The following is a 22,845-nucleotide window of genomic DNA, read 5'->3' as shown; positions in this document are numbered from 1 at the left end:
CACTTCATATACTGTCCTTCTTCTATTAAAGAATGTACCCTTCCTAACAGAAGTTTTTTTGATTTAAAGGTTACCATATCTGTATCTTTAGACTGTAAACACACAATCTAAAACCAGATTTTGCTAACAAAAAGAGCATTCTTTACAGATAACTTGATTCAGATTTTTATGATGATAACTGATTGCACTGACAATTTTTCCTTTCAATGAAGAAAAACACTTGAAATAGAAAATTCAGTGTAGGAATAGAAGCTAGGGAAGAGAAGGCTGCAAATGAAGGGATGTTATTCCTACAATATATGATAATAAGACAAGGCTGGGTTTAAGATGTCCCAGTCACCATCTTTGGTTTTTTGTGACCAACCATTTTGCACACCTCTATGCTTCATCGTACGAAACAACACAAATTTCTTTTTGCTCTCAGTTCTTAGCTTCTGTTCCCTCCTCCTGCAGTTTAAAGTCAGATGTGCTTTGTGGACAAGAACACTTCAGTAGTCTCAGTACTTATCCCCTAAGTCAACCCACCCTCTTACTTCAATTAACCAACAATCCCAAGGGTTAAAAACAGGAGACAATTACAACAGGGATTCCCTGGCTCTGTCACCTTTCCAACCAAGCCAAGAACCAGGTTGTTCCTAAAGCACAGCAGTTCCTTTTGGAAACAGGCTCTAGCAATGACTGCTTTTGAAGACTGACTTAATTTTCCTGGAGTGCACGTTCAAGACCTCAAGGGTACAGTTTACTTGAGTTCTATAATTCACTGGCACAAGAGATGACGCTTGTGGCTGAAGAGAGGGCTCCTTTTACCCATATGTGAATGAGAATCAATAATCAGCAAAACCTTAGCTCACCTTCAAGGAAGCAAACCTTCCACTGACTTAAATTCTGCCAATACCATTTCAAGAGCTTCAGCACTTTGCAGTTGTATTAGGCAAGCAGTTTACATGATGAAAAAAATTTTAAAATTAAAGGATCCTGTCGGAATACACAAGCTATGACCACAGCAGATATTTAAGGAAGAGTTCCAATATATCTTAAGACTTACAAGAATACATCTTGCACTGGACATACCCTCCACATTTTCTGGAGGTCTCATGCTGCTCCCATAAAACTGCCTGACACGTAGAGGCACCCAATTCCTGTATCTCATAGTTTTGATCATCCACACTGGAAGCCCAGCTGTAGACGGTGGTGCCTGCTCCCAGTACAAGTCACAGTGTTTGCAGCCCCACAGGTAAACAGGAACTGTGAGATGTGAAGATGGATGTCAGCTTTCATGACTACAGTAGTAATGAACTGTAGCAGCTGAGAAGGAACCCCGCTGTCTGTTTTGCTGCTTCTATTCTTAGAAAAGCAACTGCAAGACTGAAGAAGGAGATGGAGTGCTGAAATCCTTTTGAAGCACCTCGCGCTCATGAGTCACAGCACTCGCAGAAGGAGCGAGCTGAGCAGCACATTCCTCCCCAGTGACAGATAAAATACATTAACCACTCACAAGAACATCAATGCATTCATGAACTAATATCCTAAAGCTTTAATACCTTACATACTGCAGATGGTATAATGGCCAGGAGAAAAAAAATAGTTTGTTTGAAGTCTAGAAGGAGAAGCAAAACAGTGGGGTAGTCCAGCAAGTTTTCTCACCACTAAAGAATCATTCAAAATAAAAAATCATCACAAGTAAAAGTTATTAAGGGATACTGCAATCAAATGATCAGGCCTAAAAGCTGAAAATTATCCTGACAAGTTTTACAGTATGCATACAAAAATTACCTAGTTAGAAGCACACTGTCACCAAGGCCCTAAAAAGGCAGATGAACCTGAGCCAAGAGTAAACACAGTTTAGATTAACTGCCACCACTTCAGTTTATGTGCAAAGCTGACATCCTGTACCATTTTTGTTATTCCCAGTTACAGTGTAGAAAGAAATAATGTCAACCTATGTTCAAAAACATCTATTTCCAACATGAAATAAAGACTAAATTTACAGGACTGTCTTTAAGATTACCATAAACCAAAAAAAGGATGTAATAAGCTAAAGAAGAACTTCTGCCTTTTCCTGGCCAAAAGCCTCTAAACACTGGGGATGACCAAAAAGCTGTAATGCTGTAAGTGATGGAAGAAAAAATCATATTTAAAAAACCAAATATCAAGAGGTTCTGAATAGAAGGATCTCAGCTAATTTGTTACACAGTGCAAAGATAAGATTTGCAGCTTACTAAGACTGCACAATGGAAGTAACCTCATTTGACAATCACTGATCACAAGACCTATCGTATGAAAACAAAGTCCCATGGAATTTTGGTCCAGAGATGTTTTATTCCTCCTTAAACAGAGAGTATGGATTTGAAAATTTTAAGAGAGAGTCAAGACATACAATTTTTTTTTACCACTCTACACCTTGTGATATAATTCCAAGGTCAGAGAAGATGATGGAAACAGCACAGACTACCTCCCATCACACAGGTCAGCACTTACTTAACTAGACCTGTTGTCAGACAAGGCTGTGGGTCCTGTATTTTGGTCTCTTTATCCACAGGAATAATTTTTACAAGTGAAAAAGGATTCTTACCAATTAAGCACATGGATTTAAATACTGAATCCATATAATACTTTTCCATTGTTTTAAAATGCAAGTCAAAATTTCAGGGTTTCACCTGTAACACTGATGTCTGCTTTTAGCAAGAGGCAAATTTGATGTTGGTCTACCCTAAGTGGATACCTTAGAAGTCCTTTTCAGTGTACTGTATATTGAAATGACAGTAATTTAACTACAGTTACAATGCAAACCATATCCTAATTGCAAAGAAAACTCTTATCTGTAAGGCTGCTTTATGAAGAACAGCCTGGCTTTTCTAGAATTAAAAAGAAAAGTTACTTTGAAAGCAGCAATCCTGGAATACAACACCACTACAACATTCCCAGTACGCTTTTTTGCAAAAGGTTAAGTACTACAGAGGAGCAAGAGAGAAGGAAACAGTGTTGGTTTTCTCTGGTAAAACAACATACCAGTGCTGCTGGGTAAGGAAAATATGCTACAAATACAAAGTATTACTGTTACCCTTATCACCCTTTCAAGCAAATAGCAGTTGGCTGAGGCTCTGTATTTTTAATGACCTGAACCCAGCAGGTTGCCACAGTACTTTACCCATACTCATCTGCCCCATCACTGCTGTGCCACTAAGCAAGCAGGAACAGAGCTGACAAACAGGCTCTGACTCAGCAAACACCGACAGGAATATAAGTGCTATGGCACTTTTCTCTTCATTTTCCCTTTAAAAACTACTGTTATGTTATAAAAAATACCCATCTGCTGCAGGAGTGGAGAACTTGTTCCCTCCTGGGCTCAAGTCAGAAAATACCCCATGACTTCATGCTCAGTATATGAAGCGGGGGGAAGAGAGAAGAAGCGGGATGTTTGCAGGGATGGTGCTTGTCTTCCCCAGCAAACACTTGTGTGATGGAGCCCTGCTTTCCCAGGGATGGCTGAACACCTTCCTGCCATGGGAACTGCAGAAAGACTTCCTTGCTTGGCTTTGCTTGTGTGCCTAGCTTTTGCTTTCCCCATTAAACTTGGCTTCAACCCATGGGTTTTCTCACTTTTGCTTTCAATTCTCTGCAGATCCTGTTAGCAGGGGAGTGACCCAGCAGCTGTGTGAGGCCTGGGGGCTGGCTGGGGTTAAACCACAACAAAGAGCCACTGAGATGATGAAGGGACCAGAGCATCTTTCATAGGAGGAGAGGCTGAGGGAGCTGGGACTCTTCAGCCTGAAGAACAAAAGGCTTCAGAGGGAAAAATCGTACACATGTGTCAGTACCTGATAGAGGCCCAGAGAAAAGTGTAAAGATGGCTTATCCAGACTCTTCCCTGCAGAGTCCAGTGACAGGCTGAGAGGTAATAGGGACAAATAAAAAAATATAGGATACCCCACTTCAACACAAAGCAAAAAAAAACACCCCACAACAACCACACCACCAAAGCATCTTTACTATAGTATGTTTCCAGGCTGCACAGTGAGGTTGTGAAACGTCCATCCTTGGAGCTGTTCAAACTCTGACAGGACACAAACCTGTGCAACTAACCTGGCCTTGAGCTATATGATCCTCAGAAGTCCTTTCCTTTCCTAACAGCCTGATACCAGGAGGGAAACACAGTGTTAACAGAACTCTCTCTTAGTGGATACGCACAGCTACAACAAAACCTACAGCTTCATCCTGCAGCATGAGAAGGAACAGCCTTTACAATCACAAAACACATTCTGCAAATAAAAACTGGCAACATTTTTCTGTCTTGCTGCTGCAGAACTGTAGCAAAGATAAATCTGAAAGATAGTTCAAATCTTAATATGAAAGAAGCAGAATATTATTCATCTGGGATCATCAAACTCAGGAAAAAAGGTGGGACCAACCCCAGGAGCTGGAGGCAACAATGCATTTTAGCCATTCAGAATAAGCCATTGTGTTCTCTGCTAGGAAGTCTTGATAATTTCATCTGAAGATCTTCATTTAGATATTTTTCTCTTTAGCTGTATTATGGAAAAGTGAACTCCTCTATGGAGACTGTTTTGTCTGCATGACAAACATAACACATGAAAGCAGTGAGACTGAAACGAAACTACTTTAAGTTACTCGAACACCAAGATACTCAAATTACTATTTAATACTCAGATATAGCTAGTGACACCTACTCAAACACAAAATTTCAGAGTAATAAGTAAACAAAAAACCTCAATATGCAAAGTGGGAAGGCCCCAATTACTTCCCACATTATCTTTATCCAAGATATTTATCTAAAATAGTTACCTAAGCTGCTCTTATACTTGAGAAGCAGAAGAGAGTCACTGCAACATCACAGAACAATCTGTGCTGGTGGAAAAAAACCCAAAACTAGAAGGGGCAAGCCAGCACAATCAGGGCTATCAGAAGATGGCATGATGGGGCAGCAAGCACCTGTTGAACCAGGATGAATCCTTACTGAACTGTGGTTTGCCATGCTGGAAGACCTGCTGGGCAAGTCTGGTTGGCCCAACAAGAAAAGCACAATCAGGACGAGTCACCCAGGTTGCCTTCAAAATCGCTGTGAATTTTTTTCTGAAACAAACTTGTTAGGCATGTTGTGGTCTCTAAAGCATAGCAAGTGTAGAGTTTTGTTCTTTTAAAGAACGTGTTTAGGACATGCTAAAAACCTGCATCCTCCCCACTCTTTTTTGTGGGCTGATGCACAAGATAAAGGAAAACATCCTTGGTACAAAATTTTCGCAGCCATATGTCACAGAGATACAGAGCCACTACTTAGGAGGCAGGGACAGGGTGACAGCTGCTTAATTTTTAGTGGGCTTTGGATTTGTTTGGGGAAAGCAAATCAAAGAAAAAATTTTCTCCCCAAGAGAGCAGTCTGAAAGCACACCCTCTGTCACAGATAAAGCACTGCATCCCAGCAATAACCTGAGCTGTCTTTGCAGCAGCAACTGACTAGACAGCAGAAATCACCCAGAGGCAGTACCAAAAACTACAGCACCATTACTTCGGTTTCCTTTTGAGTCACTAGCAATGGTATGCATTACTAATCTGATCCTGCTGCTTGTCTTTCCAGATGTGAAACTCCCCTGATGCCAAAAAGACTCGTTCATAAGGTACTGCACTTGCCTCAGCTGCTAAGGTGGCTCAGAAAGCACAGCTCACACATCATACAGCCTTAACAAGGTAATAGATAAGGGATAAAGCAGTCAGACAAAACCCAGTCAGGGTCTGGGGAGACAATGCCCAGAAAAGAGAGCCAAGGTTTTCGGCCCTAGAGCAAAGGAATACATCTCAGATTGTGCCATCAACACCAAAAAACAGTATATCCAACCCAAATGTGTGAAAAATCCCATTAGGATAATGGTCTATGCACAACAAACAACTTGCAGGCCTGTAAAAAATGCTTGTATTTTATGATTGGCTTTTCGCAAATATTAAAATGAATATTATATGTGTTGTGTTAGAAAATAATGCTGTATTAATTTTCTTCAGTACTGTGTTAAATATAGTTTTAGGTTATAAAAATTGTTAAAATAGAAACGATGCTATGTAAGATGCGTTGTTTAACAGAAAGGGCTTGCAGCGAGATAGCAGCCACAGGACACCTAGATCTTTCAGAGAAAAGGAATTTGTTGCCCTCTTATCAGAAGAAACGAACTTCTTCCCGGCTTGGAGGCGCTGTTAGGATTAGAAGGAAGAAGTTGACACTGACCAGACAGAATCCTGTATTTGAATGGAATTTATGCATCATGTATGAAGTGTATGAACATGCAGCAGGCTATTGTTCTTAAGGGTTAATCCTTTGTTAACGGGTGTCCTTTTTCGGGCCGTGATGCCCAGAAAAAGGTACCCGGACGTCCGTAACTCTTTGTCTCTATTGTCTCATATTGTCCTAATTTAATTTGTCCAAATTGTTATTACTCTAATTGTGTTACTATTCTTTTTAACTATTTTATTACTATTAAACTTTTAAAATTTTTAAAAACAAGTGATTGGCGTTTTTCACAAGGCCTGTCTCCTCCAGGCAGAGAACTCTCTCTTTCAGAGTGGGGGAAAGGCTGAAACCTGCTTTGCAACCTCAGCTGTTCACTCTGGGAATCCTGATGTAAACTCGCCAGCCTAGAACAAGCTGGCCAAAACTAATAATCAACAAGTCACTGTAGAAGAGGACAGCACTCCCACTGCTCCCATTCAACTGTTCAGCTGCTTCTGCAGAGGTGCATGCTGTTTGGGATCAAATTCTCTTCTTTACATGACAGAACAGGGTCTGCACTGTGTAGTCCAGAATAATGTAAATAATGGGGAAACTGGATAAAGACTCACTGAAAAAAAATGCACTTGGCAAGGCAAAACCAAGGCTTTAAATAAATAATTGGAAAAAAATCTGTAATGTTGTTCCAAGAAGTAAATAAAACATGAGCTGTTTGATGGCTATAAAGTCTAATGGCTATAAAGAAATAAAGATAAGAATAATCTATTATCATAGATAGGTAAATAGGTGGATGCAATCCACACTTGATTTTTTGAAGTGGACAGATTCACCTTAGCAATACATAAGACTTGAAAGAATTTATTACAGAAATTTAAGTATATTCTGCTGATAACTGCTGAGGTGCTCAAAACAAATCCTGATAAAGACTGCACAAGATTTTCATTGTTACTTAAGAAGAAGCAAGCTCTACCACCACAAAGTTCTGCAAAAATTGCTGTTTTACTCTTTAGGGGCAAGGAAAAAAAAAAGTGTTGAGGTACTTTGAAAGCCACAGTCCCAGCCATACAGAAAATTCTGCTCTCGCTTAGTCCAGATCCCCCAGTAAGCCCAGCTAAAAGTAGGGCTTTAAAGAGCAAGTAACTGGTGGCAGATAGCAATGAACCTGCCCAGGAAGAGATGCCACTTCCTCTCCTTTTCAGATTTGCAGATTGCAAGCTTCCAATATAATAATAAGAAAACCAGGGCATCTTGAAGCTTCTTAGATGTTTTTCCCAAAAAACACAGCTGCAGAAATTACATGACATATGCAACAATTTTCCCACAAATATCCCAAGGCCATGCTTATACCAAGTCCTTCTGGGGACAGCAGAAGAACTCAGCCAAATTTAGTTATTCCATCCTGCATGGGGACTGGACAGGGTGGCCAGCAATGAAAAGACACTTGTTGTAAGTCTCATTCACATTTTTCACTGGAAGTTTTAAGTTACTGCATGATTTGGGACTACCAATTTTTCAGAGCACTACCCAAGAGGCTCTTTGAGGTAAAAGGCATGCAGAATGCAGGAAACTGTCATTGCTTTCTCCTTTCTTGCAACCCAGTTTCTCACAGGAAACTGATAAAACACAGCTATTCTAGAGCACTTACATAATAGAGAGGTAACTCACCAAGGGTTTTCTGGTAGCCATGAAAATCTCTGAAGTGCCTTGAGGTTTATGAAACACAGGAACCAGAAAACTGCAATCAGACTGGAAGTGAGCAAACATTGCTTTTTCTTTATACAAGATGTGCAACTTGCCTGAACTCCAAATGAGAGTTTGCATTAATCTCTCCCTACATAGAAACCCTAATTAACAGCATGGTGAAAAGGCCTGATCAGCCCCAAGCATTCAACTGCTTAGCTCTGAACTGCACCACTGGGAGCAGGGACAGGCAAGGGTTACAGCAAGAGGGCACACAGCAAGAAAGCTGCCAGAGTGACAACAGCTAAGGACTAAGACTGTACTTTTCAAAATATAAACTACATTAAAAAAATCTAATTACACTACTAAGAAAGGAAACCATTTCCTCAGTGTTCAAATCAACTGGGCTCAGAAAAACATGGTATTTCATATATCCTTTAAATAAGTCATATTGATTAAATACAAAGAAACAAAATCAGATCTAAATCTGCTTTTCCTCCTCAGGGAAGCAAATTGCATGACTTTAATCACTGGCTGAAGGTTCAAGTCAAGAGAACAATACTATTAGTGGAAGTCAAGATTCTACCTGTGGCAAGACCACCCTATATCCCAGCTCTGATCATTACCTTCTGTTTGCCTAAACCAAGCTGACACCTTGCAGTTACCTCTTCATATTCTTCAGTTGTTGCCTGAGTTACCACAACAAGACATGATGATGTCTTGTTATACAGCCAATGTTTTTCAGCCCAGCTCACTGTCCAGTACAAATAATCACCACACAAAAGCAGTGCCAGGAAAATCCTGTACTTTTAGATTACTTTGGTCAAACAGCCTACATGTGAAAGGCAAAAGGCCCTTATCTGCATTTATGTGTTGTCTCCTTACAGTGACCTCAGAACTGAGGAGCTTGTCTCCACTTGAAGGACATTGACCATTTAAATCTTTTCAACTTTGTCTGGACAATAAAAATGGCTACTGAGCACCTGAATGAGCACAGGAACACTGAAAATGCAGATGTAGCATAATCTGAAAATCAATATCCCCAAGCCATAAAACTGGCTGCTAATCAGCAGCTGCAGCATTACTCTCCTCTCCACCCACACACCTCTGCGCCACCCTCCAGCCCCACCAGGACAGTGTGGCCATGTGCCACAGAACACAGCCAGGCACTGGACATGCTCAGCCTGCAGCACGGAGGGGCACACTTCAAAACGAAAGGCCTGCAAAGAATCACAAAATAACTAGATTCAAATGAAAGAAAAAAGGATAAACCTTTCAAGAGAAGTGTTAAATGTTTCCATCATTATGTTTCAAGGACTTTAAAAAACTTCTCATCTAAAAATAGTCTTTACAACACGGAAGTTGTAACATGAATTGTGAAAACACTGTTCCTCGGACCTGTTAGATACCAGGGTAATTTTTTCCAAATAATGGATTTTATAAAGGCTGCGGTAAATGATGCTTAGTTACTACAAATTTAATGAAATAATTTGATCACAAACCAATTAGAAGCTAATGATGCAAATGAATATAATAGCAAATTCCTATATTTAGTTTTATGTTTCTGTTTATGCAAATCCCATTGTTAAAGCAAGAGGCCACAGTAAGTTTGAAAAGCATGCTGGAATGTGTATGATACCAATTCTAGCTGGGAACTTAAGTATTACTTTTGTTGGTATGACACAACAAATGATTCAAGAGAACAAAACCTCTCATTAAATTTGCCCCAGGTAATCCTATACCAGTTCAGTGACTTTGAAAAATTAAGTGTGTGGCCAGGTTTCAGGCTGACAGTAAGCAGAAGCCCACCATAACATCAGAAATACTTCTAATGGCATAGTCAGGCTATCACAAATTAAGCAATCAGCAGGAAAAAACAGCCTCTCTCATTATATTATTCTAGCTGATGTACATCAAAGCAGCAGTAGAAAGTTTACTGTTCCTAATTTTACAAAAAGTTTGGCTCTCTGGCATATGTTACTATTACAAAACAAATAATCCTCTTACACCAGCTGACAACTGCAAGAAGCACCTTGGATTTGTGGCCACTACTTGGAAGTACTTCAGCAATACTTTTTACTAACATGAAATGGTCAATCCCTAGAAACAAATTTATTGAAACATTCTGAGTGGATGATTCCAACACCTATCCTTCATGCTTGGTGCACAGAACAGTACTGAATGCACCTTTCAATGAAATACTCAGGTTCAAATTGTGAAATATGCTACTGCAATGACAGTAATTGAGGCTTCTCTTCTCTCTTTTCACTCCTCACATTAAAGAAGAATTCCACAGCTCAAATAAAAAAAAAGCTTCAATAGATTTAGAACAAATGGTGGAAATGACAGCAGAAAAATGTTAGGGAACAAAAAAAGAAAAAGAACAGACTTTAGAGTAGTTCAGTTAAAAACTACTTTAGTGCAGAGCAGTTTCTCTGGAGGGCACCCATAAAGGGGTTGAACAACAGAGCTGTGAAAGAGACTGTGGAAATCTGTGGAAACAAGCTTTTCCATTTCAAATATAGAAGGGTGCCACAAATGAAAGAAGATATGAGGACTCTCAAACTTCTTTACAATTAAATGATTAATGTGAATATTTTTAAGTCTGTGGGTAGCAATGGGCACTGTAAGCACTTTAAATGCACCTTTTTATGACATGTGGCTACCAGTGCCTTGGCTTATCCTACTCCTGAAACTCTTGCCAGAAGTCTTACAAATGACTTTTTCTTCAAACAAAAAGAAAACTAGGAAAAAATTTTTTTAAAAAATTAGGCTACACAAGTCTAGCACTCCCACAGAGTAAGAACTTTGGTCAGTACCATTCAAACATAGATTCTACCTACCCAACCAAATCCTCCATACTCTGCTCAAAGAAAATGCCTCAGATCAAACCCAGTGAGTGACCAGACAGCCAGATTTGCATTTACCACACAGATCTTGCAAAGTATCAGGAAAGGGTGGGAATGGGACTGGAAAAGAAGGGAGGAGGCCACCTGCTAGGGTTCCTTCCCACAGCAGCCACCCAAGATAACCCTTTGCCTTCCTACAGTGACACCACTCTGGTTACATGAACTCAGTGCTGCATTTCAACTTTTAAAGTTCAGTGGGATGTTAAAACAAATCAGAGAAGGTGACCAACAAAGGAAAACAAAAGGTATGTTTCAGTATTTGCTCCCTTTGAAGGAGAGGAGGAACAGAAGTGCTCCTCCAGCCTGCAAAAATCTCATCAAACTGGAGAAGCCCAAGATAGGCATCAAATGATCTTGAGAGTTTTGAGATGTGTTAACCAAGACTACAGAATTATCTGGGCAAAGACCTTGCTGTTGTCCCATTCCCTTCCTCTGTTACTACATTAGAAGAGCGAAGTAGGTCTGATAATACAAACAGAAGAGTTCCAAACACAAAAAATCATCTGTTCATTTTCACATCACACACTCCATGCAAGAGGTTTAACAGACTTTTATATTAACCATGCCTGCATCTGGAAACATTTTTACAAATGTAAACTGAACCTCACAGATCCTTCATTCTCTATTAATGTATACACAGGCTATGGTTCTATTTATTTCCAAGTAATGTTGTTGACAGGAGCAACAACAACTGAATTTCATGCCAGAGACAACCACAGGAAATAAAAATGGGTAAGAAAGAAGAATGCATTTGGAAAGTAAACTGGCAGCTATTGGAGTTGGAGATTTGCCAGGCCATCTATATATATTTATGCATATCAAAATAGGACAAGCTCAGGTACATAACTCAAGAGGCCACACTTTTAATGTGATGCCTTCAAGAGTGGTGCAACAGTGGTACAGAACCCTTCCCGACAGACTCTCATGCTCCTTACAACCCACACCATTGCTCTCTCCCTCGTTTTCCCAAATATACTCAAATAAGCCTTGACCTTCATGTTTCTACATGTCCCTGGGTCAGATTCACAACTGACTTTCTCTTTGACTCTGACCTGCCTACAGGAACCTGAGCATCACTGCTCTTTCTTGAGAGCTTGATGTGGTTTTAAGAAGAAAATTAACACCATCCTAGCCAAAATCAATCAGTGAGGTTGATGTCCTTCCAGTCCTCTTTTTAAGAGGCTACATGAACTTCTGTTTTATACAGAGTACAAGGTATTAAAATCTCAATATATTAAGTTCTTTTACCAGTTAGCCTTTTCCCTAATATTGGGAGTAAAGAGTTTTCTGCACATGCCTTTTGGATCTAAAATACTATGATAAGCAAGGTCCCACAGGAAAGGATGCTGCTCCCAGCACCATCTGCCACTGCCAGGTTCATGTGTTGCTCCAGAAGCAGAAGTAACAAATGCTGATTTCCCAAAAACCCACTGTCTAACCTCCTTCTCCCAACAGGGTGGACAAGATATGCTGACACTGTGGCAGACCCTGAACCACTGATGCACTGTTTGAACAAGCAGCAGATGTCAAATAAGACATACAATGGCTGAGTCTGCCTCCAGCACCCTCAGCTGAGGCACAAACTTGGGTCTCTCTCCTCTGCTCAGCTGTCAATTTTCACAAAACTCATGAGAACACAATTATGCCTGAAATCTGAACCATCTGGTCAATTGCAGACAGATTTGGAAGGAAGCAAATCAGAAGTGTGGGAGTGCTGAGAGAAAGGATAGCTGTTAAACAAGTAGCTGAATCTCATCAGGAAACTATACTTAAACATGGTCACTTTCATCTACGTGGGTAATAATAAACACTCAAGTCAGAAAATTACATTAAAATGGTGTTTGATGGCCCACCTTAAACACCACACTCAAACATAACTGGTGCTTAAATTAACCAAAAGTATGTGTTCTTAACATTGATGGGGTTTTTTCTCCCCCATTTCTGGCAAACATACATAAACACTATGGACCTTCACAGAAACTACACATGCTTGTAACTATGGGATGCTAGAAAACAAATTAAGCTAAATTTTAAGAGAAGTCAGACAAAGTCAGACAAAAAAGCCCCAAATCCACAAGCACTCATGCCACTGTCCTAAAGAGTCAACTTTCCTGAAGCCATGTCCTCCCAAACAGCAGCAGCTCTGCTCCTTGCTCTTAGAACACCACTTCTATTTTTAGTTCCACAAAAGTGAGAAGCAGTAATAAAGCTATTAATCTTTCCTCTCCTCCTTTACTTAAATTACAAAACTGAGGTGAGTCTCTAAGCTATGAACTATTACACTCCTTAAAAAAGGACAATTCCTTACCCTTTAGAACTGTAACATTTGAACAAGAAGTTTTACGGTTATGTTGTAAGAATCAAAAGAAGTAACACCACTGGCATTATCTGGCAAAGCATTTGTGAAAAGGTATAATGGAAGTATTAAGGAAAAAATTAAACATAACCTCCAGGTACTGCTGTCTTATTAAATCTCATAGACTTGCAATGTTCCACCTTTTAATGGGGACACTAAAAATTACCTTCTCCTTTACACAGAGTCAAGGAGATTGAATCTTTTCCATTCTGCCCAGGAAGCAGAATCACTGAGTTGTCCAACTTGGTTCTGCTTTGAGTTCAGCTGTGAGTGAAATGGTTCTGGTTTGATTTCAGCCCACACTAATGAGGCTGGTGACCCTCTTAGGTCTTAATTCTTCAATACCTTTAGAACAACTGAGATGAAACTACTCAACTGTGAAGGTGAACCACTGATATTTTTTTAGTATTATTCTCCATTCTGCTCTTTACAAGTTTTGCAACAGAAGGTATAGTTGTTCACTTGCACAAAAGTTTCCCTAAGCTCTCCACCATGATACTCATCTATTTCCTAAACTGCTACTTTACTTAAATGTTTATTTCTTTATATTGTTCAACACCAAACAACTTCTGCATTGTGTTGGCTATTTATGCAGCTTAAGTACTTTTGAAGTTTTCTACAACTGTCTCTGTAGCTGACAAATTCAAATAGTACACATACAAGACTTGAGAAAAACCCCCTTGCTGAGTTTGCACCAGAACCACCACCAGAACTTATTTCTTTATGAACTAGTTCTCAGTTTATCCTAGCCCTTTATTCTCACCCTAGGCTTAGTTTTCTTCTCTAAAAGAATTTGGCAGAAGGCACTCTTCCAGTCTAAACAACATCAACCAGTTAAGAAAATAGTAAGAAAAGATGAAGAAATCTACTTCAGTGACATTCACATACTAAAGCCCTGACCCGCATGGGACTGCTCTCTTGAATTGAGGCCATAAGCACTAGTTTACAAAATACACTACAGCTGGTGCTGCCACCAAAAGATGCATTTCCTTCCCCTTTCTCTCTGCTGCTTGTACCTACTTTCTCTCACCACACCCACAAAAGGAACTGGGTTACAGGCTGTGTCTTCTATGTCACCCAGCAAAAAAAGGGGAGGACGGGTAGTGTTAGCACAGGCCAGAGCTGGCTGTGATCCAGACCACCACACATCATTAAATATTTGGCCAATACAGCTGAAGCAGTGGTGGGATGAATCTGAGAGGCTGGGACTGCCCTTCTTCTGTGGCACTCCCTGCTCGAAATGCTTTGTGCGGGGAGAGGAAAAACCCAGAACAGCCTCATAACCCCTCACTGGTGTCATGGAACATTTTGGGGAATGCAAACATACTAGCTTTATTTATCTCAGTGAGTGCACCCACAAGTGGCTGGACTGAGCTGTGTGGCTGCAAGAGCAGGGCAGTTCTGTGCCTACACAAGCCCACATCTGACGTGTCATCCCCAGCAGCAGAGCTGATGTCCCACTGCAACACACACCAGCAGATTGCATATCTTGGAGCTGTACTTTGGCTCAGCTCACCCTGCAGAGTTACAGCACTATGATTATATCCCATAAAGGATTTACTAACTACCCTGTCTAATTAGAGTTGCACAACTCTTCCATTTTTCAGCACCTTCAAACCTTGCCAAACTAACCTTTGGCAAGACTTTTCTGTCCCTCTCACACACATGACAGAAAAAGGGAAAGTGATGTATTCTGTTATTCATTCTAAAAAAGTAATTTCCCAGAACAAAACTTTGAAGAAAAAGTTTTCTTCTCCACATGAAAAATTCAATTTTATTTTCCTCCAGCTTTCTTGAAAATCTCCAAAACTTCCATGCTTTAGTTACATTAAATGAGAGTGAGAAATTGCATCTTTGACATAAAGGCATCATTTCTCACATGTTTCAATACACATGATGACGCTGTTCAAGTGCAAAAAAAAATTCACTGTAAAGAATTTGTGGACAAATTTGTGGACAAATATTTAACTCCCTAAGATTATCCAAATCAGAGCTTGACAAAAGCTCTCCTGTAATTATTTCACATGGTTCCTAAAAGCCTACCATCAAGGAAAAGAGCAGCAAAAGGTAAAGAGAACAGAGACACATCTTTCAGGTATTCTTAGTCATATCCCTTCAGTAATGAAGGGAGAAATAAGAACACTAATGTGAATAGATATGCTAAAAACAAAGGCCCAGATGAACTAGGGGGGATAAAAACACATGCTAAAAAAGGCAAACTCAGCTATAAGGAGGAATGGAAGCCAGAATTGCTAAAACTTCACTTTCCTTTGGCTGTGAGCGTAGGAGCTAATTTAGAAACATTCCACAGCCATTGCTGGACTTCACATTATAGAATCACACCTTTCTATGTATGTATTCATCAATAATTTCATCTTTACTATGCTTTGGTAGGCTTGCAATAGTTCTTGTATTATCCACAGTAGGTGAAACAGGAACAGAGACTAACCTGCTGTAAAAAAGGGGAAAAAAATGAAAAAAAACCCCAAACAAACAAGACATTTTAAAAGTACTGAAATAGTAACAAACAACAAAAACAATAGTGTGAGCTTTTACTCTAAGCTTTGTGCCAGGAGGCAGCAGCTTTCTGAAAAAAAAAAATCAACTCAGAGACTATTTCATTATCTAATCTTTTGGAATGACCCTTTACAGTGAAATGATACAATAGAAAAATGAATTACAAGCTTTACTGCTACTGACACATTAGATTACATTTGCTGGCATTAGATGAAGTACAAAGAAGTATGGTAACTGTAAGCCATGTCCCCAGAAGGAGATATGGGGAGTTTCTGATGTGATTTCTCATGCCATTAGAAAAGGACAAGGGTCTTTGTGCAGCACTCTGTACAAACACATGACAAGCCCAAAGAAGATGACACCAAGTTCAGTGCACACCTTCCGTCCGCTTACGCAAAGCTGCCTTTGGGACGGGCCTTTGCTCCGAGGCCACAGTGGAAACAGCTCCAATGTCCCCAGCCCATCCAACTCTGACCTTTTCTTATCCAGTCAGCCCCAAAGGTAAACACAAACTTCCTCTTACAAACAGCAAAATGAATGCAAAAATTCCTGCTTGATCTCAGCATAACCTACACATCAAGGAAAGCTATTAAGTCAGAGATTGCCTAGAAACTCAACACACACACCCCCCAGCATAAACCAGAAGTTTATGTGCAGTACTCTGCTACCCAAATCTACTGAGTCAAATCAGGTACTTCTGCACATTCTATGAAAATGTTATCAAGAACCATTTTCCTTCTCCTTTTCTCACACTGCCTGACCTCAAAAACAGAAGTTGTTCCCCTGTGTCTCTCCCTGCCCAGTCCTCAGAGTAGTGACCAGACCCAAAAGCAAAACACTGCCAGTGAAAAATCACACCCTAGGAACTGAGGAGAGCAGAACCAATGGCAGGGTTAGAGGCAGGTCTCCTGAAAGAACACTGCCTCCTTGTATGGGACAAAAAATTTACTTTATCTCATCTGCTGTCCTTCAGCTTCTGCTGCACTTCCTGCCCGAGGAGAGGGGCCAACCTGTCACAAGAAGCAGCACAGACAGCACATGTTGTCTGCACTAAGGAAGTGTTGTCACAGCAACTCCACCTGTGTCTTTTACAGCTCTGGAAGACAAAATATTTGCATTCTTAGACGATTAGAGGAATTAAGGCTGTTGACTGATAAAACGGAAACAAGATTTTGCATTAGAAGGAAAAAAAAGGCAAGACTGCTGAAAAAATTATAGAGTGGTCTCATTCTAATCCCTTGTATAAATCAGCCAATAAAAGCTAAATCTCTTGGGAGGAGAAGAGATGGGGACAGCTAAAAATCAAAATCTCAATCTCAGCTTTTCTTTACTGAGCTGAACAGAGAAGGAAATTCTCCTCACTTGACAAAACCTCACTTGACAATTCTCGCAGACACTCTTTAAAATTAGTCACCATCCTGGCTGACACAGAACAGTAACATCATAGGATCAGTCCACTTTTAATTAAGCACTGCATCATTATACCAGCAAGCACAGTCACAGCACTAATAGTTTTTAGAGTGTGCTAAGAAGTGTATTATTCCCTTCCCCCTGCCCACAGCCCACTGACTTATCCAATACTGCTCTGTGTGTCACTGAGAGGCCGAAACACAAGGTTTTGTCAAAGTCTCCTCTTTGCTGCTGGAGTATGAAATACCCTAGGCACAGTTCTGAAGAAACCCCCTGCCCAGGTGCACACAAGCCTGCAGAGCCCACAGCTTCTCTCCCCTGGTGGTGACAGAAGAGCTGATGATTGCTGCAGCCAGAGGACACTCACTGTGACGGTGTTCGCAGGAGTCTTAGGGTGAGGGAAGAGACGAGAATGTTGACTTTATGTTTCAGAAGGCTTGATTTATTATTTTATGATATATATTATCTTCAAACTATACTAAAAGAATAAAAGAAAAGATTTCATCAGAATAGAAAAAGAATGATAACAAAAGCTTGTCACTGACTGAGACAGGCCGAACAGCTGGACTGTGATTGGCCATTAATTAAAAACAACCACATGAGACCAACCACAGATCCACCTGTTGCATTCCACAGCAGCAGATAATCATTGTTTACATTTTGTTCTTGAGGCTTCTCAGCTTCTCAAGAGAAAAAAATCTTAAAGAAAAGATTTTTCAGAAAATATCCTAGCTACAACTCACCCTGGCAGCCCCTCCCCAGCCGCAGCCAGAGGCACCAGCCCCGCACCCCATGGTGGGATGAGCTGTGTGGAGCACACTGGAGCAGAACACCAGCATCCCCAGTGCCAGGGCTGCACTGCCAGCTGAGTGCTCTGAGTTCCAGAGACTCCTCATTGCAACACTGCAACACCACCATCATGGGCTCCGACCGACTCCTGCATTCCGACTGCACAGAGGCAACAACACCGTTCCTCTGTGTGTAATTAATTAAGCAAGCCTCTCTCTGGCAGTCCTATTTTTGGTGATTCGATTAAGTGCATGGATATTACACTTGGTCTGCAATACTTGACCAATGAAGATGAAATCTCTAAGATGACAGCTTTAAAACTAGTTTTGTAGGTGAGCAAAAGATCGTCAGAATTCACCACCACAGATATGCTCCATCTCCCTCCCATCTACCACACTATTTAGCGCTATCTGGTGTACTCATATATTAAATGACAAATCATAGTACAGGGGAAAAGGTACTTGCCAACAAAGGATCAAGCACTCTTGAGTTTGCTTTTTTTAGAATGCATCTTCCAACAAATGCAGGAAAATATTTAGAAGTATTATTCAAAGGTGCCTTTCAAATCACACTAATATGCAGATTCCAAGTGCCCTGGCTGAACAGCTCCTACAAGAGCAATACATTAATTAAAAAATGCCTTTAAAAAGGAGATTTAGAAGAGTTATAAGAAGGCCTTTCTGAAATAATATAAAAATAAAATAACATTGCTAGACTGTCTGTACACTCTTCATAAAAAGATATCCAGTTCTCATTTTTGTAAGAAACCCTATGGAGCTCAAGAGAACAACAGAGATATTTATCATATTCTGCCCTTTAAAAATCAAAGTAAACCAATTATGCACCAGTTCTCTCTCATACTTGCATCTTAAGAAGAAAAAGATTAGGGAGACGACAGTGACCTTTACAATTTCTTTTCCAGTCCCTTCTTTAATTTGCTTGTCCAGTCATATGCTATTTCTTTACATAATACCAAGTGCATCTGCAAACAGAAACACCTACATTTATCAAAAAGCACAGATTAGAGCTACTGATACAGACACAGATCAGGTAATTTCTGTGATCATAAATCCTCTATGTTCCTAACAGAAACCCCCAGGTTTAGACAGAGAAAGAGAAGGGCAGCTATGATTCAGGAGTTCTTCCTCAGCTCTTCCAGCTATATTCAATAAAATATACCAACAATTATGCAACAGCAGCAAAGCCCAGAAGGGTAAGCTAGCACTCACCATATTCACTTCATTTGGTGTCGAGCTTTCTCCTACACATTACACACAAATTACGGGAGCAAAAAAAATCTGCCCTGAATCTATTCTGCAGGCTGAGTTTAAGTCCTTAATTACAAATTATTTATGTCGCTTCTTACCCAAGAGATGACCCAAGCTTGGAAAGGGAAAAAATAAATAAAACAAAAGAACTAAAATATACTTGCAACACAACTGAAGCAGACTACGCCCTCCAACTAAAAGACAAGTAAACTTATTTATCTGGTTACCCTCTTAAAGACAAATAAACCAACAAAAAACGTCCACCAACTACTAAAAGACAAAAACTTCAATCTTTTCAATGAACCCATGCATATCTACTGCCTTGTATTTACTTTTGTAAATACAGGACATACTGAGGCCTACCTTTGACTTAGTTTTTTGGAAGTTAGAACAGAAGAATTCTGGAGCAATGTCTCTTTCACACGTACCACTGCAAGTCTTGGACACCAACTCCAATAAAGCAGTATTTCAGTTCTGAGTTAGTTATGTCATACTGTATAAATAACAGGGGACCTAGTGGCAGGTTTTTAAAAAACTATTAATCTGGAAAAAGACACAGATTACTCTGTCTGCATATTTTGAAGCCAGAAAGATACACTTTCCAGGTTTGTTCTGCAAGTGGTAGAGAGCACTGATGAGGTTAAAGAAAGGACAAAGAAATAAGCTGTTCTTGCTAATTCATATAATTTCAGTATAAAACACACTAATGACTTAATGTCAAATAAAATGCATTTAAACTAAACTCTCATACAAGCATTTGCTCAAAATCCTCCCCAAAAGCCATGCTTCATAGTGAAAAGCAAAGAGAACGGCCTCCTTACCCGTACACCATCCCTTCAAACACTTCTGCATAGCAGCTTGTAAATACTTCAAACAAATATACTAAGACATTTCAAGACCATAAAATAAGTGATTTCAAATCAGCAACACGATGTTTCAGGAAGATTCTAGGATATGCAAATCATGCTAAGACCACCTTCCAAGCAACAGGCAAAAGAAACCACACAGTTCTGCAGTCAGCAGTGAAACTACCCTGAGGAAATGGCTTTCATAAATGGTCATGGGACAATGAATTTTAACCAGCACCTTCAGTACACACAGTGGATCCTCGGGGTCAGGAGCTGTATGACTTTAACATCACCATTATGGCCATAAACTTTCCCATTTCCAATTAACAGTACACAAGACACCTTGAAAGTCACTCCTTCCTCCTGGAAGGCCTGTGCTCTTTACAACATAAAGCACTTTTACAAGTGTACCTGCCACTGCAAACACCATGTGGACTTCTTTTAATGAGCAAACATATAAAAAGGCCTTTAAACAGCATCTCTGGATAAGCTTGAGCCGTACCAAGCAAGGCATTTTGAAGCAGTGCAGCGCTGCAACAGTTCTAGCCCGACAGATCAGAGTCCAGCTTGCTGCTGCTGCTGCCACCATGTCCTTAAAAAGCACGGGAAGCTCACCTAGAGTATCCACAGAACCTGTGTGCATCTTGGAAAGGCACAGGACAGGGCACCAAAAGCCACACTGGCACTGAGGCGTCAGCTCTCGTTGCCTAACAAGCCTCCGTCTGGGCCAACACTGACTTTCTGACTAATCAGGAGTCTGACCAGACTCCAGAGCTGTCTGCTGCCATTCCTTGTTTTTCTTGTTTACACAAGACCTGCAGATGCAGCCTGGGCAGAAGAGAAGGAAAGAATTTTAGGAGGGCTGCTCACACTTTGCACTCAATAGATTCATTTCTTCCCTTTCCAAAGCTCGTACAAAGAACTCATGGCTGGTTTTTTCATGAAGTGCAGTAGCCAGGATGAAAATCAGTGCATTCGAGGACAAGACCAGAGCCTTCCTTAATATTTCAGTTCAGTCCATCACCTTGATGAGCCCATGAATACTAAACGAGCAAAAACAAGTTCAGAAATAACCACAAAGCAAGCGTGCAGAGGGAAAACCCCTACAGATACTGTAATTAGCCCTGCTAACAGTAAATGAAGAGTCATAGAGTTGGGAAATATTCCGTATCACTACTGGAATGAAAGAGGTTCCCTCTGCTTCCCTCCCTTCTGAGACGGCACAAAAGACAGTCGCTGCTGCAAGGAGCAGAAGACCTACTCTTCTGACACGAGCTTCGTGTCAAATTTCTCAGCCTTGGCTCCTGATGTTTCTAAGGGGAGATGATTTAGAGATGCACACACTTAATATAAGAAAAGTTTAATTCTGCTAGCTACACACATAGTACGAACCAACTCTCTTCTGAGGAGATGTATCTTTTTTGTGAAACACTACAATAATGTGATCAAGATACTAAGGAGAAGTCATATTTCCCATTTCACTAGCACAAAATACTGACTACAAACCTCTTAAAACATATAAAGTTTCTAGCTATGACTTAAAAAATGTTTCAGTACACAGCATCTCAACCAATAAACACATCTATGTAAGACAACTGAAAGAACATACTGCATATTTACTACATTCAGATATTCCCCTATACATCCCCTTATGAAAATAGTCTTTTAACACATTAGTATGTTTTAAATTAATAAGACATTCTTACCTGTGTATCCTGCCCACCAGCCCCAGGAAGCCACCATAGCTAAAAGCCATTTAAATAACACTCCTTCGATATACCAGAAGCTTTTGCTGTCCAATATTCGGAGAGGCTGCAGCACAATTAAATACAAGACGTAGGACGGAATAGCAACCAGGTTATTGGCGACCATAAAAGCGAACCTGAGGAGTGCTTTCAGGCAGGTGTAGCCCAACTTCTGGGCCTTCTCTACAGTCACGGCCATGCTCTTCACAGCGGGACCGTCCTGCGGAGAGAGGGACAGCAAGATGGCACGGGGAGCGCTCCTGGAGCGGTGACACCAAAACCAAGGTGGCACGGGGAGCGCTCCTCGAGTGGGGACAGCAAAACCACGGTGGCACAGGGAGGGCTGCCCGAGTAAGGACAGCAGAACCACGGTGGCACGGGGAGCTCTCCCAGAGTGGGGACAGCACAACACGGTGCCAGGGGAGCGGTGCCTGAGGGGGCGAGGCACGGGTATCCCCGGCCCGGCCCTAACCCGCTCCCACTCCGGCCGTGGGTCCCCGGGCAGGCAGCGACCCCCGCCCCAGGGCAGGCACGGAGGCTCCGGCGCGACCTCCGGCCGGCGCTGCCTCCGTGCCCGGGCTCCGGGGCAGCCCAGCCCGCACTCCCGGCCCGGGGCACTCACGCGTGCTCCCGGCCGCCCTCCAGCTCCCCCTCCCCGGAAAGGCGGCGGGCGCTCCGGCGGCCTCTCCCCCGCCCCGGCTGACAGGAGCCCGGGCCCGCGGGGCGGGGAGGCGGCGGCCCGGCCCCGGGACTCACCTCCGGCGGGGCGGCGGAGCGGCGGCGGAAGCGGCGGGGCTGGGGGAGCTGGGCCCGGCGGCGGCGGCGGTGTGGGCTGGCGGCTGGCGGCGGCTCATGGACCCGGCGGGGGCTGGCCCGGCCGCGGCAGCGCTGCTCGCCCTGCGGCTCCCTGCGGAGGGAGAGGGGGGCGGGCGGCGTGAGCGCGGGGGAGGCGGGAGCGCCGGGCCGGGCGGGCAGGCGCAGACCGCGGGTTCACCTCGGTTCTCCCGCGCCCGCGGCCGGGCCTGGCACGCTGCGCTCTGCTTCGCTTTACGTTCCCTTCCCCTCCCCTCGCTTACCCTTCCCCTCCCTGC

The 22,845-nt window shown here is 41.8% G+C and overlaps 1 protein-coding gene across 1 annotated transcript in view; it reads right to left on the bottom strand.

Moving 5' to 3' along the window:
- The window catches only part of LPGAT1 (lysophosphatidylglycerol acyltransferase 1), a 61,052-nt gene extending 38,468 nt beyond the window's left edge, over positions 1 to 22,584 (bottom strand). Inside the window, exons 1-2 of the mRNA XM_054280247.1 lie at positions 22,511 to 22,584; positions 21,716 to 21,974 (exon numbers count right to left, since the gene is read on the bottom strand). Coding sequence (XP_054136222.1) covers positions 21,716 to 21,953 — 238 coding nt within the window. The 5' untranslated portion in view covers positions 21,954 to 21,974; positions 22,511 to 22,584. The remainder of the gene's footprint in view (positions 1 to 21,715; positions 21,975 to 22,510) is intronic.
- Between the last annotated feature and the right edge of the window lie 261 nt (positions 22,585 to 22,845).

Source organism: Melozone crissalis, unplaced genomic scaffold, assembly GCF_028551555.1.
Source record: "Melozone crissalis strain CALT ecotype California unplaced genomic scaffold, PUWL_Pcris_2 ptg000027l_1, whole genome shotgun sequence".
Classification (NCBI taxonomy): domain Eukaryota; kingdom Metazoa; phylum Chordata; class Aves; order Passeriformes; family Passerellidae; genus Melozone; species Melozone crissalis.
This window is presented reverse-complemented; position numbering and strand designations above follow the sequence as displayed.